The sequence below is a fragment of the Ciconia boyciana genome, chromosome 1 (genome assembly GCF_034638445.1).
Source record: "Ciconia boyciana chromosome 1, ASM3463844v1, whole genome shotgun sequence".
NCBI classification, from domain to species: domain Eukaryota; kingdom Metazoa; phylum Chordata; class Aves; order Ciconiiformes; family Ciconiidae; genus Ciconia; species Ciconia boyciana.
In genome coordinates, this window is record NC_132934.1 from 11747342 (window position 1) to 11775002 (window position 27661).

Genomic DNA, 27661 nt, shown 5'->3' on the forward strand with positions numbered 1-27661 from the left:
CTCTCCTAGATAGTTCTTTCAGTTGTTTTGTTTATAAATAATTCAGTCTCTTCTCTTGCAAGAATACACTCTTTGCTAGTACTGAAGAGAAAGAAACACATGAGAAAGATTTTTAGGCCTTGTGTTTCAGTAGAGTTGAAGAAAATGAAGATGTTCCACATTAGAGTCACAAGACAATATTGACTAAAAGGAAAGTTTATCTTGCTTTCCCCCCACCCCTTGAGCTTTTTGCAAGAATGCTCTAGAAAGTTTCTGTTTGCATATACAACATGACTCTGTGTGTGTGGAGAGGGGTTGTTGTTTGGGGTTTTTGGAGCAACAGTTGTAATGAGACAGCTTTTTTCAGGACATATGTATCAGTTCTGCTTTATGGCACTGTTACGTAATGTATTTACTACTGATGTTTCAAGCTCACTTCTCTGAAGGTTGGTTTGACTTCTTAACACTAGTATTGACTACTGAAAAATACATCAGATATCATCAGTATGTGCAGATAGAGATATGGGAAAGGAAAAAATGGGTAATGCAGTAAGTGCTGTTGAACTTTCAATAAGGGGCTGATTGTCACTGAGCTAAATTCATCTTTAATCTCTTAAGATTAGAATTGTAATAGCACTGAGATTTCTTTGCTACTTGCTCAGATAAGTTGTTTGATTTATGATCTTTCATGAATAAGCCATTAGCATTTTTCATGCATTCTGGTAGTTAAACTGTCTAAAGACAGAAATATTACTTGAGCGTTTAATTTCAGTGCTTGAGATCATCTCGAAGTCACTGAATTGAACGATGAGGCAGATGACCATTGTCATTATGTAGTGGTCTAAAGAAGAGCAAGCCAGAGTTCCTGCATTAGAACTTTGTTCTGTTTTCTTTCAGGTATACTCTGCAGACCTACAAAATAATAATTAAAGATATGACAATGTAATATGTGCTGATAAAGTGGCTGACAGTGATGGTATTCAGTTTTGCTATTCACATTGGAGGGAAAAAACCTCTCAATCTACCATACAAATATGCAGTAATATCAGTGAGACTACTGTCATCAGTAAATTTGTATGCTTATGTTGCTGATGCATCTGCTGATTCAGTTTTTACTTGGAGATCCCACTGAAGAGTGCATTATTTGCAATATTTAGGGTAATGTAATGCTAATTAAATCAGTGAATACAGTAACTGGATGAAACGGTGAATTATGTCCTGATTTCAGACCCAGGGAATTCTAAAAAATGTAATGGTAAGCCTTGCTATTTTTTTGCATTTTTGCAGAGAAAACAAACAAATATTCCAGTTGATTTTTTTAATTTAATTTAATTTTTTTTTACCTAACAGCATCTTGCTGGGTACAAACACTGACAGCTCTAGGCAGATGAGGCAAGATCATGAGCAAAACAGAAATTGCTGGAATGGCTAGTCCAGCAAGCCTTGAGTAGGACTGAAGTAATATGCAACCTGAGGGAAAATTAAGTAACTGTTCATCTCAGCTTCTTCCTACTCCATTGTGAGAACTGCATTTTTTGTCTTAACCATAGCTTGAACTGATTACTCACTGCTTTTACGTACATATGTTATATGTATATATGTGTGTGTGTATATATATACATCCATAACTGTATATTTACATAATTATGTATATAATTTATATAATTATTGAGGGGAAAGGAGGTGTTTTGTATTTGTTCAAATGTTGTATTTTTTGGCTGCTCTGTGAATCCTAGGTAGTTAACAGAACACAGTTCAGTTTTCTTTTGCAGATCAACATTTTTTTTCTAGTTATAATTTTTAAAATTCAAGTATTTTTTAAATTACTGAAATATATTTTACACACTAAGATGTCACGATTATTTTAAACTGCTTGTTCTATTTAAATCCACACATTCTAGAACTAAACTATAAATCTGTTATTTCTAAAATTAATCTTTGTCTTGAGCAGTTAAAGCTTCCCACGTTCATTGGAGTACAGGACTAATTCTGAGAGTTCAATCCTGAATAAAAAAATCAGTTATTTTGTATGCAAAGTATCAGTAATACATGTTTTGTTTATGTGTAACAGTTACATCTTTAATTTTCGCCTAATTTTTAGCTCAGGAATGTGATGCTGATGTTAGTGATGTGGGTGCCACTTTGTGTTTTAATCCTTAACATCACTTGATATAGATGGAAATTACATAGAAATAGGTAGGTGATCGATAGTTTTGTGTTATGGAAATGAGCTGGAACAAGAATAAAATATAGAAAATACAGAAGAAAGAGGATATTCAGTCTTTCTGAATATAGATTGAATATTAAACATGAGTTTATATTATTTATTTTTGTATAAAGTCTTCTTGTCTGTATATAAACTAATAAGTTGTTTGGGAATGGTGCTTTGTATTATGCAAGAGCTAAAGGGATTATATAGTGATCCAACCAATGTATCATTCTGACAGTCTGCTGCAAGCTTGAATATATATCTCTAAATCTATAACTGCTGATTTTCCTTTTTTCCTAAGCAGTAGATCCATATGGAATAGTGAAATCTGAATGCCATTTTGGGGTCGGGTTTTGTTATTGTTGTTGCTTTTTTTAATCTGAATCAACCTTTACTTCTTTTTAATCTGGAAGACATTGACTATTTAAAATGTATTTAGCTACAAATAATATATATATGCCTTTTTTATAAATTTTGTATGTGTTTGTTGGTGGTTGAATATGGAAAATGACACAAAATGTATAATTTGTCAAAGATCTTTCTTTGTGCATCTCTGCAAGTAGCTTTGTTGCAGTTGGTCATATGGGGTTAATGTTTTATTCCTTGCTTCCCTTTGGAATAATCAGTACTAATTTTTGAGCTGATTTCATTAAATACTTTCTGCCTGTCTCACAAGCATTATTCTTGACTTACTGTCTTGAAATGTCTTATTCAATGTTTCCAATTATTGATCTCCCTCAAGGCATGTTTGTTTTTCATTTTTTGGTATCTGACTACATACCTGCACAAAACACATATTTTCAGCTAATTTGTCATGAATGTCTCTCCATTTCTGCAGCAGGTCGGTTCTTGCACCACTTCTCCTTTAGTTCTTCCATTTCTAGTGAATGACATTTCCTTCCACTTTCAAATTATTCCTTAATTTGATCAGACTTCTCTGTCACTGATAACAGGGAACGGGAGGTCAGAGGCAGGGGACATGAAGCAGTTGTTTTTACTTTGCAGAAGCCAGGAGGACAGTAGATAACTGAGGAGTACGGCAAAGCTCTGCAATAGCCTCTGCTCTTGTTCTGCTGCTGCTGCGGTTCTTCCCTCAGTCCCCTGCTCGTGTTTGTCTTAATATGTCAGGTCTTAATTCTCATTTTAAAATTTCCAAGACATGAAAGATTCCTGCTTATGTGATTAGATCGTACTTAGCAAAATGAAATCATAATACATTAATAAATAACTAATTAATCATGACAAATTACATAACTACAGCATTTGTCTTTTCCGTTCCCTTGCCTTAGGGGTTATAGTCTTCTGAGCAGATGATGGATAGCTTGTCTGCTTTTTCGGTTTGTTGTATGCTGTCATGAAGCGCGAATCGGATGCCTTTGACAGTATTTTATGCTTTGCTGTGGCATAAGCTGTCAAGAAGGGGGTCAGGGGAGAGATACCCGATAATTACTCACTAGGTCATACACCTGAAATCTCATTTTGTGAGAAAAAAATTGTCTTTGGTTAGTCCTGCAATGTGTCTTTATATGTTGTCCTTGAAGTAAGTTTGTAGGAGTCTATCATCCATAACATCTGTACCTTGCCAGTTTTTTGGTTCTATCTTTGGTTCAATAGACAACTGAAGGAATAAAATATTTTTTTCTGGTTTCTACAAAAATAGATATGTCTTACTTAAAACAAGGAGAATTCTTTGAAACTTAGTATTTTTTATTTCTTGACTCTAAAAATAAATCCTTTTAAAATTCTGCCAGTAATTGGAAACCTGAAGATCTAAAATAAAAAAATACTATATATATTGACATGAAAAAGTTATTTTTGTTTGACAGCTCTACAAGAATCAGTCCATGCTCCAATTGTTGGATTGATGCTTTGAAAAAAATTCATGAAGTAATTTGTTTACATATGACTCTTCTGACATAAGTTTACAACTGCAAAATGCTAGCCAGATGTTGACTCATAAACAATACAGAAACTATGTACATCATAAAGCTGCTTTTGTGCCACAGTGCCAGATTACGGCAAGAAATCACTCAGAAGACCTTCAAAACATTAAAGACTTAAAGTTCATTACTGAGATCTGTCAATGACATTAAGAATAAATAAATTGTTCCAGTTCTATAGCTAAGGAAGATGCTTAGTAAGATTATGATACGCCAAAGATTTTCCTGAAAATCAGTATTAGAATCAAACTTAAAAGCATGTACATCAAATTGACTTAGCACCATCACCTCAATGTTGTTACATCAATTTACGTAAGCCGGGGTCCCACCTCTGGTTTCTTTACTCCTGATGATGTCTCATTTTCTGAACCATTGTTGTATGCACAAAGCATTTAGAAGAACTGACTAAAGTAAAATACAACTCTTGTATAGTGTTGTTGGATCCTTAAAGTGCCAAAATTTCTTAACTTTGCTTTTGGGTTGCATGTTGTAATGGTGAAACAAATATTTATAAAATCATGGTCAGATTTTCAGCTGGTATAGACTGGAATACCATTATTAGTGGCTTTAGTGAAAATACGTCCACTTGCAACATATGGGAATCTGGACATTAGTCTACAGAATATTTATACCAAGAAAGCAATTACTTTTTAGATTAGAAACAGTATTGCTACATACGTACTCTTTGTTAGTATGTATATAAAAATATATATTTTGTTTGTTTTTATCATGCTCAGGCCCATCTCATTAGCTGAAATTGAGTGTCCTTTCCTTTCAGTTATAGTAAGTAATATAGCTATTGTTGAATCCAAACACATTTGCTGCTAAAGATGACTAGGATGGTGAAAATTGCAAGGTGACATTGTACTCGAGACAGAATGACGCTCTTGAGTATGGAGCTAAGTATTGCCTGCTGACTGTGAACTTCTTTATCCCTGAAGGGCAAGTTGTTCTCACTCTCAACTATCTAATTTATTTGACCCTTCATTATTGTTTCGTGAGAGCTGGATCTGCCTATGTTAGTATTCTAGTTCAGATCGAAAATGCCCTTTAGAAGAAAACACTGTTTGGCCCAAGTTACTGCACTTGACATTGCTGAGCCGCCTCAGGGGGTGCCGGCTGGATTCCCTTCCCACGCAGCTCAGCCCGAAGGTGCACGCTCCCAGTGCACCTGGCCTGCCTCAACTGTTAATGGGCATTCAGGCTACAGCACAGATTAGACGTAGCAGAAAATAAGACCTCCAAATCCCGTATAATATGAATGTCACATCCCCAGCACCATTTCAATATACAGACCTGCTTCCATTGCACTGCACTGCCAGCTGATATAGGTGAAGCCACTGAAACCAGTAGGCTGTTAGAAAAGCAAAGGAATGAGTTTCCTACTTAGGATAAGTCTTCTGTTGCTTCATACAGTAATTTTTTAAAAAGTGATATGAAAAAGAAAACCACTAGGTCTTTCCTTTTTTGAAAAGATTGCTGAAATGGGTTGTTAGCAGATTTGGACCCTTATTTCCCAGGAGTACATCCTGAACTGATGCAGATTGTCAGAGCACGGTGAGGTTTAGCTGGTGCTAAGCTCCTGGCATTCAGTTTTGCTTCCTTCATTTATCAAATATGAAAGTTAAATATGTGTAGAAATGCCTGTAAGACTGGGGCTGAAGTTTCTTGTATTTCACTAGGTTATGTGACTCCTTCTTAAAGCGTATTTTAAATCCAGATTCATATTTTTGTATCCTCCTCCTTATCCTAGGAAATGTGGTACTCAGTATCCTCACTCCCTGACTTTAGTTGAAAGTACCTGTTTAAAATACTGTATGACTTCAGAGGTCTTTATAATGTATTCTTAACTGTTTTGATTCCAGATGCATTTTTTCACTCCATAGCGATTGTTCCATCTGTGTCTGTATTTCATTAATACATTGGTCTCTTCCCATTATTTGGAATGATCTATACAGAAGCACTTAGAAACCTCAAACTCAGCAGCTTCTCTGCTTTTAAAAGTTCTGTTTATGCAGTACTTACTAATTTCAGGAAGGATTATGGCCCTTATGGGAAGCTAAAGTAGCTAAAATTTAGTGCCATTTAAACCATTAGGATAAGTATATATAAGGTGATAAGATTTCTTCTTGAACCATAGGGTAGGTATATATAAGGCGATAAGATTTCTTTGTTCATCCCATTCCAGTTGTTTTCTACAACTTTACTGCCTCTTTCTGTGGTTTTATATAATCACAAAGTAAATTAAAAACAAGGAGACCTTCCGTAAGCACATGATTATAAAAATGTGTTTCTGTTTGGACATTGTTTGTAGGACACTCAGAGCTGCTGTATCGGGTGAATAAAGCAGTGAATACAGAAAGTTCAGATTAATCCTAAGAGTACTCATGGCATGGAAGTAGATAAAAAAACTGCAAAGAAGCTTAATTTTACTGCGTTCACAAAGATCCTTTTGAGTCGTTTATTATTTCAAAGGCATTTTGAGTCTTATGAAGTGATTTGTAAAGGATTTTTTTTTTTCATTTGCTTAAAAAAATCTAAAGTAATAAGTCCTAGCTCCTAATTCTGTGATCTACTTATTGCATTAGACTGACAAAATACTTTGTACAGACAGAGCAGCTGAACACTTCAGGGTTGCAGTGTTCTGAAGATGAAGGATGAAATCAGTTCCCTGTGCAGTAAAGGAGTTTTCTCATTAACTTCAGGGAGGCCAAGGTTCACCCCAAGAGTGGAATTCAGCTTGGCATCTCGCAAGCACAGGACTGGGAGTCTGCGTTTTGTTCCTCATAGATTTAATCCTATAGGTTAAATAAAAATAATATTTTTTTCTTCTTATAAAGATACAGGCAAAGTCTTTGTTTATAGCAAGAAACAGCAATGTCTTCAGAGAGAGAAGGAGAACCTTTGTTTGTACAGGCAGCAAGCTTTGAACTTTCACCTTTCTAGTATCCTATAGCCCCTTCATCTTTAAGAGAGAAGAGTTTTATTCATATTCCCTCTATATAACCTGGAAAACAACACCAAACCAAGCTTAATTAACTGTCGAAGTACAATACCTATGATGACACCAGGCTATAGAATGACAATTTGTATTTTATTTTCATGTTCTGCTTCTGAGAAGGCATAATGCAGTTGCACATGGGACAGATGTTTCGTCTGTTGGAGGGAGGGGACTTCTTCCTTGGGTAGCTGAATTTTAGAAAATATCTGTCCTCTTCCTCTTTGACGCAACCTTGGCCAAAACTAACAACAACAAAAACAACAAAAAGAAAGGTTGTGGAAACTGCATTATTTTTAGACCACAAGACTTGTCCATGAGATGGTTAGAATATTGACAAGGAGCAGGAGCTGTCACATCTGTACCAGCTCAGGTGATGAAACAGACCTTGTCTCATCATCATTTTTCTCACGTTTCCTGCTTGTGCACTGTATTCCCCTCATACTTGGTGCGTCTTGGATTTCTGTTGCCAGACATACATTTAGATAGATTAAACCAGCCTGCTATTCATTAATATTTCATTTATATGGGGATTAGATTAGAATCCATTAACCAAATCCACTGTATTATTTCAATATTTATTAAAATGCCCTAAAACTTAGAAAAAAATATTGCCTATGATATATATGTAAGTTCTCCGTATATGATCTATATAATATATAGACATTAATTTTATAATATATAGTTATTAATAACATTTATTTTAAATACAGGTTTTATAATATATATATAGAACTTACATATGTATGTACCATATATAGAGATACGTATTAATGTAGTAAAAAATTATCCATAGTTTATTTGCAAACTTTTAATAATCATTAATTAAAAATGAATAAGAAAAGCCGTTTTACTTCCAATTCTTTTGCTGCACTAACTCTGTATAAAACTGCATTGTTTGTGGTTACTGAATTTAAGCTTCTAAAAGGACCTTTTCTTTATTTGTAACAAAGGGTGATATATCAGAATAAGGCAGGAAACAGCTTTTTGCTTGAAAAATCCAATTCTTAATCTAGCTAGTCCCTGTTATTCCTTCAATAAACTGATCAAGCTCCGTCTTAAAAGGCCTGGGTTCCTTGCTCATGTCTCCTATCAGAAGGCCATTCAAAGACCTTCTGCTCTGCAAGAGACCTCCTAATTACCTGATCTAATTTGTTCTTAAGTAGTTCATACCCATTTGTTATTGTGCCAGTGCCATCTTTATGCCCACCTACCCTTTTCAGGGTCGGGCTTGCTTTCTGACTTTGCCTTATTTTTCTAGGTTATATTACTCAAACTCTTTGTCTCCTTTCAGAATACAGGTTCTCTGTTCTTCACCAGGTATCTTAGTGGACATTTTCAGCACTTTTTCCACTTGCAATTAATCTCTTTGGCATAATGGACAAAACAAACACACAGTATCCCAGACAATGTGTCAAGCGTTCTTTATATTATTGTATTAATGTGTCTCTATTTTTGCTGGAGATACTTATGCTTTCCAATTTACCATGGCTAGGGAGAGGATAGAAGGAATTGTTGTTGATGGCCAATATACACATTGTAAGAAAAGTTGTAAGAACTTTTTAATAGGTGACCTATATAAAAATAATGCGATAACATACATTTCTGAATTGAGTTTTCAGTCTACAAGTAGTATAAATTATAGTGGGAATTGGCAAAATAGTTAAAAAATTGCAGAAAGCATGAGGCAGGAGAGAGAACATTTTTGCATGAGTTGGCTTGTTTCTAGCTCTTTTCCTTCTCACTTAACCCAGCTTCTGCTTAGGATTTACTGATCTTGTAAGGTGCTCTAGTGACTGGAAAGTTATTGAAGTGGTGGTACCCTAGCAGACTGAAGATAAAGTTTAATAAATTATTCCAGAACAGCATTTCCAGACAGCCTTTTGATTGGTTTTGTTTGTTTTCGTTAACACCTAATTAATTTTTTTTAGAGAGAGAAGTCTTCATTAAAGATCAAGCATATCTCTATAGCTAGTTTAATTTGAGTGTCTCTATGATATCCTTTGAAATGCTAACAAAAAATTAAAGCAAAGTGAAGGAAGACCAGAGTTAATATGTGTAATATAGTCATCATTACTTTCTAAGTGGATGTTTTGTTGATATTTAATCCCTGATATTTCCATAAAAATACAACATAGTCATTTATAAATAATACTTCATCTGTTTTTTTAAAGCAGGAATTATTTCCAATTAGAAGGCCTACTTTGAAGTCACTTGTAAAAACTAATAATAAATGGTAAAAAATCAGAAGGTGCTATAATTACTTTAAGAAGTTCATTCTGTTTTTCATTTTATTTAGGTTCTTACACTGGGCATAGCTCTACAAAATCTGAAAGTCCTCCAGAACCCCCCTAATCAACAGTTTCTTTCATATATTTTGTCTTCTTGCCATCTTCTCAGAAAAAAAAAACCCTAGAGTACTGTATGGTTGTTTACATCGGGTATTATTCTATTCTAGAATATATGCTGGTATATTTTGATGTTAGAGGAAGCAAGGCAAAAAGCAGTGTTCACCCTTCCCAACTTGGAAGATGCGCAAATACTGTTATCAGCAATAGGTTGCAGTATATAATATGGGTGGCTCTTGTGTTCTGTAGAGATAAATAACCTGTTTTGTAGGATAAATAACCTGAAAAATTATGAGTGTGTACTGAAGAGTCTATGATTCTGCATTGTATTAACTCTTTTTTCTTGAGCTATAATAGAAGCTTAATTCCATCTTCTCGACGTTTTTATTCTCATTTCCTTCTCCTGGACGTTTCTTATTTTAATGAGCTTTTACTGGGCTTCTCTAGCGATCAGCATGTGGTGGCTAAGCCAGTCAGCCGACAGCGGGTGGCATTGCCAGTTAATTTACCTGATTTGACACAGACACAACAGTGTGCTAGACTTCAGTGACTTCTGCAGAGAATTATTTATAGAAGCGTCTGGGACATAATGCCAGATATCTAATGGGGACTAGAGAAGTTGTTCATTTAAAGGAAAAAGTACATGACATCTTATCATTTATGCTTTTAATTAAGAGTGTAAAATATCTACTCTCTAAAATTTTCTTTCAGCAATCTTAGATGTTGAAATTGTTTGATTTCATTATTGTTCCATATGCTAAAAATTGTGCTTTAATACTTCACTTTTTACGTACCATTGAATGCATATTACCCAAACAGTTCTGATTATCCAGTAATTTTAAATTCGGCTATGATAGGAAATACAAATGCTACTTTCAAAGGAAGATTTTGTAAATTATTTATATATACAAGATCCAGCAGAGCATCACTTAAAAAAATGACCTATTCAACTGTAAATGCTGCTATATAATACCTATTGTATGTTAAATTTTAAGACTGTTATTTTTTTTCTTTTCCTCCCATGTTTTGAATGAAAAGGATACATTTCCTTTGCATGGATAAATCCTTGTTTTGATAAAAATGAACAAAATTCATTCAGTTTGTAATACTGTTACCATTTGTAATTCTTTACCTTTCAAGGTATGTAATTAATTCCTAATATAGTAAACCTACACAGACAGAACACTTTCAAATCATCTGGAGGATGCTTTCAAAACTAAATATAAGTTATTACAATGTTTGTAATTAATCTGATACATTTGGTATTCTGGACTATGTGTGCAAACTACATTTAAAGCATTCAGGTTGTAGATACACACTGCTGTGATCCACTCCTGTATCTTACAGTGTGCTTACCCGTGTAAGTGGATGGAAATGTGCCCTTCAGAGCTCTGATTTATTTGCTTAACCTCTGTAGAGAGGTTGGATAAAACACTTCCCAGTTCCCTCACTTCTTAGAGTTTTCTGTTATTCTCTTCTAACTGGTTTCTAATCAGCTGTGAAGTTTTTTTGGATGACTATTTTGAGTTGGACACTTTCCTGCGGTTTTCTATGGAAAGCCTAAGTAACTAAATTCAGATTTCTGATTCCACTCCAAGGACCAGTTACCTTGGAGACAGTGTTCAGTTTGGAGCCACTGTAATCTTTCCTTTGCTCTGCTGAACTTTGCATGAGAAAATTAGATGGCTTAAAACATATGTCTAAATTCGAAGGGTTGAAGTTCAAGTTACTACCAGAATAGTTCTTCAAATTACTAGATTTGGGAATTATGTAGAAAATTTGTATGTGTGTATGTGTGTATATTATATATACACACATAATGTACACATATAAATATGTGTATATTATATACACACACATATCTATAAGCCAGTGCAAAAATCTAATTAAAAATACCTTAAAATAAAAAAGACCATTCCTTCTTAGTCCAATGTAAAATGAGACAGGAGTGCAACTTTCCAATGACAGTTGAGAGTGTGTAACGTTCTATGTAATTTAACGTAAACTGGAAGGAATGTAATGTTGAAAAAAATTAGTGAAACACACAAGTCATAAAGAAGACTAGTTTATGCTATATTATAGAGTTTCTGTAATATCTGATTAGCAAGGCTACAGGTGGAAGTGTCTGCGTCTGCACACATACATACAAAAATATGCACTTGCAAATATATTGTCCCTCTATGCCCACTTTTAAATACTGTAATATTTGATTGCAAATATATATTTCATTCATAACAATAACTAGTTGGTGGTATCTTTAAAGAAATCAATGACTCAAAGTTATTAAAGAGGATATGGAAGTGTAATACGTTCCAGACACTAAAAGAAGATTAATGAACTGCTGAGGAGCTCCCTTCTGTTCTACCTAGCGTCTTGTAGCTGCCGCATCAGGGAACAGCTGCTGACATATTTTCAGATCTAGTAAATAGCTCTCAGGCTTTTCAAATAAAGTTGTACTCTGCCTTCTATGCAGGCCAGGGCCTATACATTGAATAAATCATCAGAAGTGTATTCCAGTTCTTTCAAAGAGAGCACGGTAGTGCTCTCTATTTTTATTGATTGCATTTGCAGAGGAAAATTGAATCCATTCCTTGTCAAGGCCCCTAAACCTCATGTCATAAAGAAGAGGGGAAAAAGGAAAAGATGGATGGAGTTCAGTGAAATTAGCCAGAAAGAATGATGTTTCCTATTGTGTGATGATAAATTTTATTTTTTCATCTTGCCCATATCAAGTGAAAGGTAGCAGTTGAAGTACTTTGAAGTAGTAATCTTCAAAGACTTCTCTTAGCAGAATTGGAAATAAGTTTATTGGAGAGTTGTCTCCAACTAGATTTTCTGCCAATTATCAGTCAAAAGCTCTTTCCTGTACAGAAGTTAACTCAAACAGAAAGGCAAGTATTTCTAGGATATACAGCATCTCAGTAGGTATGGCTATAACACCTCTAAAAATTTTATTTTAGTAAAATGCGGGGTTTTTTAATACAGAAAAATAAATTAAATTCTCACTATCTTCATGAAGTCAATATAAATCCATGTCTCTCAAATTAGGGTATTCTGACAGGTGCCATGGTCTCTACTAGAAGCTAGTGAAAGCAGCATTGCATTGATTTTTATGTGCAAATAGAGAATCATGATATTTTAGTAGGAACCATTTGAAGGGTAGTTTTGTTGCTGTTTATGAGCATTGTTGCTTGCTTTTTTTCGTTGGCAAGTTTCAAATCCATTGCTGTAGTCTTTAAACCAGAATCTAGAAGTATTGGTTTGAAATTGCCTCTTACCAGAGGTATTGCATTAAAAAAAAAAAAAAAAAAAAGTAGGGGACTTGATTTACAGCTTGTCTTTTGAAGTTCAGGGTGTATTCTTAAGCAGAAATAAAAGAGTAATATAAGTTGTGGAAAAACACTTAGAGAAAAAAGTTATTAAACCTAAAATTCCCAGCACCCTTTTCCTTATTTCCTGATTACTGGATTAGTTAACACAAATGTAGGTGCAGTCTATACAAGTATACTTGTATATAGAATGAAAACAAACAAACAAAAAACCCTGAAGGAAGGGAGTAAGTCTGAATTATGAATAGCAAACTGCTCCAGGAGTAACTGTTTTGATGATTGTACAATCAGCTATTTACATAGCAGTCCCACCAAATCAACTCTGTGTGTCTGTTCCAAGCACAAATTCTTGTTGTCATAATTAGAAAGTGAATTAAGAGGAAAGTGATGTATGTTGAAGTTACATGTGTGCTGTTAAAATTTATTTCTGGAATTAGACCTGCATGCTTAACTATGAATTTCTGTAGTGCAGGAAGGTATGGTTTTTAGTACCTGAGAACAGATTCGTTACATACTGTTAGTAGCCTTTTCCAAGATTTATTTCATTTTACTTCTGTTGGGATGCTCTGTTCTTGTTGCTGATCTTGAATTCCACATTATTATTTTTTTTTAATTCCAATTTCAAGTATTTTTTTTTTTCCCTCCCCACTGCAAGTTCTTGGATTTTTTCAGGGTGTTGTGTTTGTCTCTGGGAGAAAGTTGTAGAGGAGGAGGAGGAATGGGAAAGTGGGACGTAAATAAGATCATAAAACTTTTGACTCTGACTATAAAGTATCACTTCTCCACAAATATTACAAATAAGATTTAGTAAGCTATATTTCTTGCTTTATAGCCTAATCTCAACAAGTCTAATAAAATGTTGAAATTATTAGTTCCAATATATCTGTTCAGTACTTCAGTACATAGGTATTTTACTATTTGTAGATTGTCTCCTTGGTTTTTCCTTTTTTGTGTGTGCATGTATTTTTAATAAATATTTTTATATATATGAATGTGTATGTGCAGGGGTGTGTGTGTAAACATATAGGTTCAAATATATATATAAATCTTTGCAATACATTTTTGGATGATATTACACAGACGCTCTTTGCAACAGTATTTGTAAATGTAGTTTTTTGGTCTTTATTGAATATAATTCATTTGTTAGTAAGTTTACTGTCTGAAGGAAATCTTCTCTTTAGAAATATTGTACCACATTTCAGATGTAACGAGGTTTTTTTTCATGGGGTGCATAGCCAGCGATTTAGAAAAGCATATATGAGCATGATTAACTTACTTAAAAATATTTTTTTCCCCATTAAATGTTTTGCTGAATAGGGATGTCAGTGGTCTGACCAGGGTGGTAAAGTCACTGATGGATTTGGGAGTAGAGGCTGCAACAATTTTAATTCAGGTCATAAGGCCAAAGAAATGCATTGGTTTATATTGTTATGGGGCTTGGGAATTCATAGAGGACCCAGAAACCTAAATGTTTTGTCAGCTGGCAAAGAGGTAAGAACTATTGTCTCCCATGTGCCTTAAGTAAGTGTCCTAATCTCCAGCTCCCTAAATGCCACCAGGAACCATTGTCATAGGCTTCCACTGGGCCAAGTACTCTGTACATCAGGTGAGGAAACGGTAACATGAAAAAGTAAAAATTCAAGCACGAAAGGAAATTCTTGTCTTAGTAAGTAAAGGACAGAGCTTCTAATGACTTCATGGAGCCACTTCTGGAAGATCTGAAACCAAGTCAAGTTTAGAACATCTGTACATAATGCGTGATTACACAGTAGATCAAGAGGGATCTAAAAGAAAGAATTGAACAGTAACCATTTTAAAATGATAATAAACTTCTCATGCTGCTCCAGGGAATTATTCCTCTTTCTTAAGTAAACATATATATATTTATAACTATCTACTTGACAAAGAGACAGGTATATAGTACAAGCTTATTGCTTACAGGGAATCTCAAGAGTTGGAAATTTAATTTGATATTTCTATAAAAAGCTATATCTTGAGAGAGTAATATTATCTTAAAACTACTTTAAAAAAACAGATAAACATTCTGCAAAATGCATGGTGTAGCAATTTCCTCCTTAACCTTTTAAAAAAAGCCTATAAAATTTAATGTGATCTCATTTCTCTAGTACCTGTTAACAATCTCACTTTGGAAATGGGCTGTCAAATGTTAACTTCCAACCTGTCCTTATTTTTATTGTTTCTTTTTTTTCATGGTAGCAGAGGGATAGAACGTAGACCTACATACCAAATGTTGTACTATGATGCCACTCACGTGCCTTAAACATGAACTGTTTTTATTTCAGCTTGACTTGCTCATTTGCAAGAGAAGTTGAATTTTCTTTCCTGTGTGCAATACAATAGAGAAAGCAGGATCTGTATTAGAGTGTTGACTTTCATAGGATTTATACCTACTTCTTTAACTGTTTTGAAATGTTTTTTTTTCCCCCTCATTCTGTTTCCACGCTTGGCTTGCTAATCTAGATGTTTCAGTTTTAGAAACATTACTCACAATGCCATTAGGCAACACAAAAGAACGAATTAGTGACCAAAGCAACAAAAAGCCCTTGCTCTTTCTAATTAACTGAATACCTGCTATTGCCTAACATGATTGAGATTTTTTGGGGAAAATTTGTGAGATATTTATAGCTGATTAAATGAGGTGAAAAGCATAACTTATCATAAGTTATATCACATGGTATTCTGTATCATGATAAAATTTCATCGACTACTGACTATAGTCAATTGACTGTTACTGTAGCAGTGTTCATTAAATTTTACAGTAAGTCTCCCAACATATCTTTTTTTGAAAAGGGCACAGAACATGATAATATATATTTTATTGATTATATAATGTATTTGATTGATTAAAACAAGCTTTGGTACAGGACAACTTTGCAAATATAAGTTTCTGTATAACTGGTCATGTAGTGTTTACCTGAAGTGTGAATTTCCTCATATTTTAAGTTCATTGTGGAACTGACTCCACTCATAAATATTACCGTTCACACTGCTGATCTTTCTGTAAGTGATCACATCTATGAACATTAAGATATTGTTAGCATGCGATAATGAGTACTATTGTGCATGCGGTCCCACCTTAATGTTACAATTCAAATAACTCATCATTGTATTTTTCCCATATCATCCCCTTACAGCATCCATTTGGAAAGGGAAGTTTTTGTTACCTTCCTAAGAGACTCACCTACTTTTGCTGATGTCATTCCAGTCTTTCTTGTGCAGTGGGCTGTGATTAGTAGAAACGTCAACTTTATAGGCTTGCATTTACTTTTCTATAGCTGGGAAGTGCAACTAGAGTGACATCTCAGAAACAAAGTATTTGTAGGAGATAATGACTACGCAAATAAGCCAGTAGTCATTGCACATTAATAATGCAATGGGAAGAAGAAAGCATGAGGAACTTAAAGAAAATTCCCAAGGAAGAGGAGTAGGTTTCTTTAAATTCACTTTATTGACTAGTTAAGTGAAATGTTATGACTTTCTGCAATAGTTCAGTTTGCTTTTTGTAGTCATTGCTGCTTGTGTTAGGATGTAACTTTGTAATACCAAATATGTTTTGTCTTTGACAGCAACAATAGTGTTAAATGAACTCAACTGGACTGCAGCATTGGATGATGTATTCAAGCGGAACAGAGAAGAAGACCCCACTTTATTATGGCAGGTTTTCGGTAGTGCAACTGGCCTCGCTAGGTATTACCCAGGTAACTGAAGTCTCCTAAAGAACCGTCCTATGCCACATATTGCCTTAAAAATATTCTGACTTATTTACAAGCAAGAACAGATAACTAAAGATTAGTTTCTTACATAGATGGGGTTTCTGTGTATCAGAATTACCGCAAAGGCTGTGAAATTTTTCCAGCATAAAGCTAGCACGAGGGGAAGAAACTGGGGGTAAAATATGTAGCTAGTAATTTTTACAGTCAGAGGAGCAGAAGATGATGTCCTTTGAAAAGCTGAACAGTTAAATTTTAATTTTGTATTGTTTTACACATGTTGTGTAAAGAATCAGTTGCATATTTACCAGTGAGATTTTTGTATCTGTCTAGTTTTAAAAATAGTGACTTAGGGACTAGACAGATAATCTTATGGTTAAAGTCAGTAAAAATGCGATTGCACCATGCTATGTTTATGTCCTGCAGAATCCATGATCTCTGACAATTCTGTCTTTGCTATTAGAGCTGAGGTCAATGAATACAACTTGATTACTTCAACCAGCATCAGGTCCACCTGTCAAAGAATCCCATTACTGGATCACAGTAATTAATTTAAATAGATGTATATTTTACTGAATTTAGATCATCAGTAGCCTTAATTTGATTTTTGATGTGTAGTAGCTAATGGAAAGGCTTGTTTTATGGCAAGGCATACTGCCTGTGCTGCTGCTGTTCTTGTTAAGTGATGCTATTATCAATGGCAGAATGATGTGTCCACTACACACACGACAATGGTGTGCAGTGTCTTGTCTCGTGCCTACAACTGGTTAAGGAAGAACTTTGAGATCCTTTCTCTTCTGTTTATACAGGATAGTTGGTGTTTCTGAGGGTGAAGGGGATTATTCTAAAGCTGTTACTGTATCATTAGCACAATTGCTAGCACAGACAGAGAAACTGCCTTAGGCTAGTTCACAGGAAGAAATATTTCATAGCACTTGAATCCTGTTTGTTTTGTCATGCTAGGTGCTACTGAAATAAATACAGTGAGGTGTTGCAGAAAAAATAATATTGAAAATGCTAATTTCATATTTCTTTTCTTTCCAAGTGTTCTGTTTCAATGCTTTTGGGATCTATTAGTACTGTATTTGGGGTCATCATTTGTCACTGCTTACTATATAGTGATGTTTTCCAAGTGCTGAAAAAGAAGTGTTTCTTAAATAGATCTCTGTGGCAATCTCTAGAAAATTCATTTTCAAGTGTAAGATTATCTTATATACTGAAAAATATATTCTTATGTCTAGCTAACCTGTCTACTCCAGTTGTTTACCAACACAACACAGGAGCCTCTGAATCTCTATGTATTCTTCCTTAGAACACCTCTATAAAATGGGAGAAGCTTATTTTCCCTATTTTTCAGGCGGATATGTTGCTTGTATATACTCCATCTAAACGCAAGTTTATATATTTTTATATATATTTTTGAGACCCCCACCTGCAGTACTGTGTCCAGCTCTGGAGCCCTCAGTACAGGAAAGACATGGACCTGTTGGAGCGGGTCCAGAGGAGGGCCATGAAAATGATTAAAGGGATGGAACACCTCTTCTATGAGGACAGGCTGAGAGAGTTGGGGTTGTTCAGCCTGGAAAAGAGAAGGCTCTGGGGAGACCTTATTGCAGCCTTCCAGTACCTAAAGGGGGCTTATAAGAAAGATGGGGCCAGACTTTTTAGCAGGGCCTGTTGCGACAGGACACGGGGTAATGGTTTTAAACTGAAAGAGGGTAGATTCAGACTAGATCTAAGGAAGAAATTTTTTATAATGAAGGTGGTGAAACACTGGCAACAGGTTGCCCAGAGAGGTGGTAGGTGCCCCATCCCTGGAAACACTAAGGTCAGGTTGGACAGCACTCTGAGCAACCTGATCTGGTTGAAGATGTCCCTGCTCATTGCAGGGGGGTTGGGCTAGATGACCTTTAAAGGTCCCTTCCAACCCAAACTATTCTGTGATTCTATGATTTAGTGTAAAACTCCGATCCTCACACCTCCTGCTTATTCCATAGCTAAGTGCCTAAGTCCTTATTAGCTGTCTAGTCCTGTCAGAACTTGACTTCAAAAATTTCTGGGTAACTCCCCAATTCTTAGATTTTACACACACACAGAGTAACCTGGAGCAGTCTGACAGTCCTTGAGTTGTATATGCACTGTTCTGTGCATCTTCTCCTTCCCACTTTCTTCCATTTGTAGCTCAAATCAGTAAGCCCTTTGGGTTTTAAATTTTTAGAATCGGTCTTTGTGCAAGTTTGTCCATCTTTCTCTTTTTGTAAACTCTTTGTCTCAGTTTGCAGAGACCTATCTCACACACACAAGTGTTCTGAAAATGAAATCAAGTTTCATATACTGGAATGGATGCTTTTCACATTTGTTTTTTGAAAATTATATTATAAATTGTAAAATGTTGCTTCATTATATTGACCTTAGGAAAGCCTGCTTCAAAGTGATGAATTTCTCCATAGTGATGACATTTGTGAAAGAATTTGGAAGTATCAAAAACTAAAATTAAAATGCATAGATAAGTCTGCTCATTATTAGCTGAAATACATCCGCTCAGTCTTTCCTCCCTTAAAAAGAATCGATCTTTGGTACCTCTAAGCTATAGAGGGTGTCTTCAATCACAGGTTTCTTGAACTAATGTTTTTATCTGATAGTATCCCACTGCCTTGAGTAATGGGCTAGATGGTACATCACTTCTGTCTTAAGTAGGCTCTTAGGCTGTCCTTGTCACCATAGTAACCAGCAACGTGAAGGGATCTTTCTATGAGTGACCTCATGGCTGGAAAGTATGTGTGAAATATAAGATTATTTTTCTATTAATTACATATATCCTACTGTAATTATATGTATATATACTGTAATTATATGTATATATTATGTTATATCCTCTATGTAATTCTATTACATATATCCTCTCCTATATCCTATTGTTTCCTACATATATTCTGGTTTTGGTACTGTTGTACACTCCTTTATCATCACTTACATGTTTCCATGTAATTTTCAGCTGTGTTTTGTCTGCCTCTTTGGTACATTTGTGTTCCCTTGTCTCTGTTGAGAGGACAAGACAGCTTCCTTCTGACTATGGCCTGGGTTGAGACACTTGGCATTTAGACCAGTTCCTTTCCTCAGACCTTCTTCTTTATACACTACAATAAATGGTATTAGGCTTAGATACAACAGTAATTAGATGCAGTAGAATAAGAATAGGAAACTATTTTATGAAAATAGCTAACAGCATCAGGTAGAGGAAGTGATGGTACCAAAGTATTATCTTCCTTTAATGTTATGACATAATTAGTCCATCAAATGTTCCTTATGCAAAATGTCATTTTTACTGAGGAGAAAACCACATTCTATGTGATGTTGCCTTTGGTTTTGTTTTGAAGAAGAAAATACGTTATCCAGGCAAGCCAGATTTAGGAAGATATTTGTGTGGATGGGTAGATACAGATGTGCAAGAAAGCTAAGTGTTAGAAATATATACATAAATACACATATGTGCTGATATTTGCAGTGATAGCAGAACCAGTGCCAGGCAGAAGAAGGAACTGTACAGCCACTTCCTATGTTTACCTTACAAGATGCCCCAATAGAAACATTAGAGACTTTGCTGAGGTCAACTTCTCTCTTTATAGATTAATACATTACTTGCTTCATTTTGTTTATGAACTATTTTTCCCTAGAATGTACTCAGTTCAGCTCTCATTCTCAAACATCAAGACAGAAATGGCAGAGAAGAGCCAAAGATGCAGGATACCTCCATAGGTCTCAAACCTATTTTTTCACCTCTTTCAGTTAGGGTTTTAATCAGCTTGATTTAAAGAGTCAGCATGAGTTTCCTCATACTGAACTTTTTCTTCTTTAAATTATTTAAGAAAATGTGTCTTGCCTAAAATAATTTTAAAGATTAGTGAGGGTACTTAGTATCAACATTTTCATTAGTTTCAATGGCAGCATATTTGTGAAGAGAAATGCTATGTTCTGTTACTCTGCTGGCAACCATCCATTTTGATATGAAGATGCCAAGAGCAATTTTGAGATTTCTATTACCAATTCCATGAGCTCTGAACAACTCAAGAGCAAGTAAACAGTAGTTTAATAAAAGAGCTCAGAAGAATAAACAAATAAAGTGAATGGAACTTTTAGGAAGGATGTAATATATACTCATTCTTACGTTTAAAGTTACATATCACAAATTAGTCTTTCTTTCAAGAGATGGTTTCAGCATTGTGAGAATGTATTGTCCTTTTTACATACGTTTATGGAGTGGTATCAGAATCAAGACAGGAATCTCTAACTTCAGGTGATGAAGATACCTAATAAAATTCTTAATTTAAAAGGGAAGTGTACAAGAGATAGAAGCAAGGACAGGTGGCCTAGGAGGAATACAGAGACACTGTCCAAGCATGTAGAAACACAATTAGAAAAGCCAATGCCCACTTGGAGTTGAATCTGATGAGGAATATGAAGAACAACAAGAAGAGCTTCTACAGGAACATCAGCAGCAAAAGAAAGACTAAGGAAAATATGGACTTGCTGCAGAATATGGGCCTGCTGCTCCCTGCTGGGACAGAGGACTTGTTGACAAAAGGCACAGAAAAGGCCAAGATACTCATTACCTTCTTTACCTCAGTCCTTACTCATAAGACCAACCCTCAGCAATCGCAGGCCTCTGCAATCAGAGGGAAATTCTGGAGCAAGGATGACTTGCCCTCAGTGGAGGAGGATCAGGTTAAGGAACATTTAAACAAACCGGACATACACAAGTCCTTGTGACCTGATGGGATGCACCCATGAGTATTGAGGGGACTGGTGGATGTCATTGCAAGGCCATCCTTGATTATCATTGAAAGGTCATGGAAACTGGGAGAGGTTCCTGAGGTTCCTTCTTTCCTGAGGAAACAAGTGTCACTTCTGTCTTCAGGAAGGGCAAGAAGGAGGATCTGGGGAACTACAAGGTTTCAGACTCACCTTAGTCCCTGGGAAAGTGATGGAGCAAGTTCTCCTGGAAACTATTTTGAAACATAGTAAGGACAAGAAGGTGATTGGGAGTGGTCAGCATGAGTGAAAGGGGAAATCATACCTGATCAACCTGATAACTGTCTATGATGAGATGACAGACTTGGTGGATGAGGGAAAAGCAGTGATGTTATTTGTCTTGACTTCAAGAGGAAGTCTTTTGACACTGTTTCCCTTAACATCCTCATAGACAAACTAATGAAGTACAGGTTAGATAAATGGACAGTAAGGTGGACTGAAAACTGTCTGAACTACTGGTCTCAAAGGGTTATGAGAAGTGGCACGAAGTCCAGCCAGAGGCCAGTCAAAAGTGGTGTACCCTAGGATTCAATACTGGGGCCAATGCTATTCAACAGCTTTGTTAGTGGCCTGGATGATGGGACAGGGTTCACCCTCAGCAAGTCTGTAGGTGGTACAAAACTGGGAGTGGCTGATACACAAGATGGTTCTACTACCATTCAGAGGGACCTCAACAGGCTGGAAAATTGAGCTGACAGGAATCTCATGGAGTTCAACAAAGGGAAATGCAAAGTTCTTCATGTGCTAGAGGAATAACTGCAGGCACCAGTACCTGCAGGCAGCTGATTAGCTGTAAAGCAGCTTTACAGAAAAAAACTGGGGGTCCTGATGGGCAGGTTGGACATGGACAATGACAGCCTGGCCTGCGTTAGGCAGAGCATTTCTAGCAAGTGGAGGGAGGTGACCATTCCCCTTGATTCAGCACTGGTGAGACACATCTGGAGTGAAAGATCCAGTTCTAGACTCCCCAGTACAAGAGAGACAGGGACTTATTGAAAGGTCACAAAGATTATTAAGGACTCGGAGCATCTGCCATATGAGAAGAGGCTGAGAAAGTTCACTTTCAGCCTGGAGAAGACGAGGCTCAGAGAGAACTTAAAAGTGTATATAAACAGCTGATTGGGAGGGTGACCAGTCTCCATCATAGGAGAGTTTTCCTTTTACTCTGTGTTTTCCCCCACTTCCAAAAGAAAACGTGGAAAAACTCGCTTAGAAATCTTAATACTGTCATTTAGAACAACAGCAACAACAACATCCTCTGTAATGGTATTCATAAAATGTCTAGTTGTGTTTTGCAGTATCTGTCCATGTAGAGAGTTTACAAGGGTACCAGCACTGCTGGGCCGGTATGGAAGGCACAACTGATAGATTAGCCAGGGGAAAGGTACTCATCCACATGTAGAAAGCTTTTCAACTTACTTCCAATCTTGCTCTATTTTGTAGAATTACTGTCAGTTCAGAAGTAACGGTGTACTCAGTGCTTGTTTTAGGAAGTAGGGTGTTATTTATTTATTTATGTATTTATTATTTTTTCTTCAATACAAATACTAATGTGTGGAAAAGACATGTTTAAAAAAGTTGGACATATTGAGGCCTTCTGGTGCATGCAGTGCTTGTGCTGGGGTCAGCTTCACATGTCAGCCTGACAAGTCCATATCGACAAGGCAGCTCTGAGGTCAGGCCAGGAAGTCCCTGAGTCAGGATCAGCAAAGTACAACATGGGGCATAGACATCCACACAATCTAGCTCAGGCAAGGAGCAAGTGCTTGAGCTGAAATGAAGCTCCCAAGCCAAGAGGCAGATGCCTCCAGGAGATTTCTTGCAGCTTTTTGTCCCTCCTCTCTTCCCACATCAGTAATCCCAGGTTACACCTGGCACCATGTCAACATGGACTTGAACATAGGCAGCAGTCGCCTAGGAGGCTGCAGAGCCTGCTGGTGCATGTAGGGCCCTTTGTTTTTAAGGAACAGACTGATTTTATCTGAAGAAATAAGCATATTTGCATGAGACTACAATTTATTCCATAATCTCTTCTGCTTTCCCTTAATAATTTCCCTCTTTCTCAAAGGGGAAATAATGTTTGCTGAAACAAAGTAGCACCAGACAACTTCCTTCTGCTCAGAAACTGAATTGCATTTGTTGGCTTATTGATTGAGGATGAAAAAAAGACTCCATACATTTTCTGTCTGTGTTCATCCATCAGTGGAAAAACTAGGTACAGGCCTTGCAGTGGTTGTTCGCAAACGATCTGAAATTACACTGGGTGTAATGAAGTTACCTTGCAAGTACTTTGGATTCTGCATGGTGAAAATTTTCTATTCAAGTAACCATTGGCCATTACATCTGTCATTAACACAGAGCTACTACTAACACATCTGTGCTCATTTTGGCTGGGGTAGAGTTAATTTTCTTCATAGTAGCTGGTATAGTGCCATATTTTGGATTTAGAATGAGAATAATGTTGATAACACACTGATGTTTTAGTTGTTGCTAAGCAGTCAAGGACTTTGCAGCTTCTCATACTGGCTTGACAGCGAGTAGGCTGGGCTTGCACAAGAAGCTGGGAGGGGACACAGCTGGGACAGCTGACCCCAGCTGACCAAAGGGCTATTCCATACCATATGGCGTCATGCTCAGCGTATAAAGCTGGGGAAGAAGAAAGAAGGGGGGACGTTCGGAGTGATGGCGTTTGTCTTCCCAAGTCACCGTTATGTGTGATGGAGCCCTGCTTTCCTGGAGATGGCTGAACACCTGCCTGCCCATGGGAAAGAGTGAATGAATTCCTTGGTTTGCTTTGCTTGTGTGCACGGCTTCTGCTTTCCCTATTAAACTGTCTTTATCTCAACCCCCGAGTTTTCTCACTTTTACTCTTCTGATTCTCTCCCCCATCCCACCAAGGGAGAGTGAGCGAGCGGCTTAGTTGCCAGCTGGGGTTAAACCATGACAACATCAAAAATGTGAAATGTTACAGGTTTAATATACAATATGCTCAAAATTTGGATATTTTCTGAACATTTCATTTAAATGTTTTGACATTTAATAATTCTTAACAATAGTTAATATGTTAAAATTGTTAAAACAAGTTAGCAGACTGACTGGTGAAATTGTCAAGTCATTGAAATCAAATGGCTCAGACATTTTAAGTGAGTGTTTTCACAGCCAACTGTAATGCCTCGGTCTTCGTGTTACAAGCATATCATTACCAGAGGCATTTTTGCTCATGGACTTAGCCTTGTAAGCAGTACGTACAGAATCCTTTGTGACCCATATGCAGGTAAATAAAACATTCTCATGAAGTTATAGGGGACGGATTTCTATTGTTTAAGCTTTTGTTACTAAACTTAATTTCCACAGCAAGAAGATACAATGTGATGGATGAGATCAGATTCAGGAAAATGAAATTCAAGCTGCATTGAAATTTGGGAATTAAAAAAAAAAAGGGTAAAAGTATGCACAGTTTTAAATATCCATGTGCCGGAATGTAACTGAAATCAGAATTTCAGTTACTTGCATCGACAAGCCTGACCAGAAAAGCCAGACCCAGCCATAAAGGCATGTAGTGAATACGTATTGCGTTCTGTTAGACGTGATACTGTTTTGTGTAAGGTCCTGTCTGACTGGCAGCCACAGGGCCCCTGAGGTCATTACCCTGCAGTACTGTCCAGTGCATGCTCAGAGGCTGTCTTGAGTCATCTCAGAAAACAAGGAATCTCTGTTTACGCGGTGGCATTTTGGGGAATTAGTTACAGCTTCTTTTCTTCTTTTCAACAGGAAATCACAATCAGCTTTTCCGAACATCTCCCACGTCTAACTTGTATGAGAAAATGCTTCGTGTTTCTTAATGTTCAGTTTGCAAACAGAATTTTAGCTGAGTTGTCTCCAGAAGGCAAGACAGGACTGGGCATATAACTAACTTCTTTCCTTTCCTTTTTGTTTTTGTCTAAGGGCTCAGTTGTCTTGAATGCATGTTTTCAATTCTAGTTTCTTTACAAAATCCACCAGGTTTAAAAATATTTGTAGAAGTTTCCAGCCTTTGTCCTGCAAGGGAACAGTTTTCCATTATTTATGTATAACTCAAGAGTAAGACTCAGTTTTCACCACTACCATGAAAGAAAGCTGAAATGTATTTTGTGGGTTTTTTTTAAGCAAACCCTCCTGAAATCTGATATTATGGAATTCTGAAAGGCAAGTTTTTGGATACAGTAAACAAATTCAGAAGAGTTTCATTGGGAAAACTGTGAGCTACCAAGTTTAAAATTTGGATTCTCTGTGAGATGGCAAGAGAGCACAAATTACTGTAAATGTTGAAGCACCTTCTTAGTAGTACTAGTAGAGGTACATCTTCCTGCCTAATTTTTGAGTTTATACTTCTAATTCTAGAAACTGGTATTAGCTTTTAAGATGTCAGTTTAAGATGACACTTGCCTAATTCTAGTCCAGACATAGGGTTTCAGCAGTTTGTGATTCAAATTAAAAGCAGTAATCTGACAGCATTTTAGCAAGATCATTGAAATTACCAATTCATTCCAATCCAACTGAAACTTGCAAAGACATAAAATTGCAAATAGCACAACATAGTATTTTAATATCCAAAACTTTCATTTCTGGAATGCTTTAAAAGAAAAGGGGAAATATGGTCATCCTCAGAGGATAAGATACTCCAAATAGACACCTGAAATGCATGAGTGTTCTGGAAAGATGTATCTCATTCACCAGATAGGGACTATCTAATACAGAATATCTGATACCTTTTTAAAAGGTAAGAATAAGTGACAATAATCACAGAATCACAGAATGGTTGAGGTTGGAAGAAACCTCTGGAAGTCACCTGGACCAACCCTCCTGCTGAAGCAGGGCCACCTAGAATCTATAACGTAGGTCAGGTTTTGGTTTGTTTGTTTGTTTGTTTGTTTGTTTTTTATAATATTATTTCCAAAGATATTTTTCTTTGGTGGCAGGAGTTTGAAAAATTAAACTTTTTTTTTTCTTTAAATCTTGAATCCATTCCCTGTGGGCTTCCACGTGTAGAGCTTCGTTGACTCCATGTAGACAGAAAAGTACTTTAATATAGATCAGACTGCAGATTTAATTAATAATTAACCACAGACCAGTGGACAAATCTGTTACACAAAAATAAATTAATTTAATTAGTTTAATATAGTTTGACAGATATTAAGTTACTGACGTTTTGTGACGCATCTACCCAGCTAATTTTACTGCTAGGTTTCAGAAAGCAGCTATCTGAAAGAACAATTTAATATCAAATTTTTGGCAGGCTACTTGGAAGTGTAGGTACAAACCAACCAGTTCCTATTTTAATCTTGAAATCCTTCTTAATTATAGAAGTAATGAGGATTATAATTGTTAATCAATGTTTCATTAAAATACTGCAATGGGAAGCATATTATTTTCACTGTAGCAATTACTAATTAAACAAATTTAAAAAACACTTTGTATTTATGTGCCTTTTGCCAGATACCACCTCTCTCTGTGTTTTGTTTTGGTTGTTTTTTTTTTTTGTAAGGCTCAGATCCTTAGTAAAGGATGCATTTTGTTTTGGACTGCAGACAGCAGGCATTTATTTGCAGTTAAATATGATATAGGAGGCTTTCTAGTTATAGCAATAAATACACTTAAGAAAGTTAGGCCGCAAAGGATTACTCAAATGAAAACACACTCTTGATGTAGATGAATGTTTAGTAAAAAACTGTTTGATCAGCAACACTGACTCAGCTCTTTTGAGGAAGTATACTAAATAATATCTGCCAAAGGTAGTACTAGAAAGGATAGTACTGATATGGATAGTTTCAGATTGCAGTCAGTGGATTTTATATAGCCATAACAGTAGCATGATGATGCATGAATAGATTCAGCATCTTCTGTGAAGAAACGTTGAAGCTAGACTCGGTGTGACAGTATTTGGTCTGCAGCGTGCTGAAGGTGGCAGTGTGCCACACTTGGTCAAGATCCAAAAAGTTGAGGCGATTGATAATAAAAATAAAACCGAAGAAGAAATACTATCCTGTCCTCAAATGTCCCAAATCTTCCCACTTCCATCTGGAGATTTAACAAGGGCCTATGGGAAATTACATTTAAAACTTGCTTTCCCAATGTGGTGTGTCTGGCAACTTCCACTCTCCCAAAGTGCTACATAGCTCTGTGACTTCTCTCTGTCTGGTTGTTTTGTTTTTTTTCCACAGAGGAAAAAGCAGCTTCCAGCCTGCAGCTCTGTGGCCCTTCTCTTATCATGTAGCCTAGACACACATATTTGTCATCTTTGTTTGACCTTACCCATGTTAGAGAAGAAGGGTGGGAGAA

The 27661-nt window shown here is 36.2% G+C and overlaps 1 protein-coding gene across 6 annotated transcripts in view; it reads left to right on the forward strand.

The window, feature by feature from the left end:
• CACNA2D1 (calcium voltage-gated channel auxiliary subunit alpha2delta 1) overlaps nucleotides 1-27661 on the forward strand; it is a 440093-nt gene that overhangs the window by 290189 nt on the left and 122243 nt on the right. For all 6 annotated transcript variants that reach the window (XM_072858469.1, XM_072858441.1, XM_072858480.1 and 3 more), the window contains exon 7: nucleotides 16391-16522. In XM_072858469.1, the coding sequence (XP_072714570.1) occupies nucleotides 16391-16522 (132 nt within the window). The remainder of the gene's footprint in view (nucleotides 1-16390; nucleotides 16523-27661) is intronic.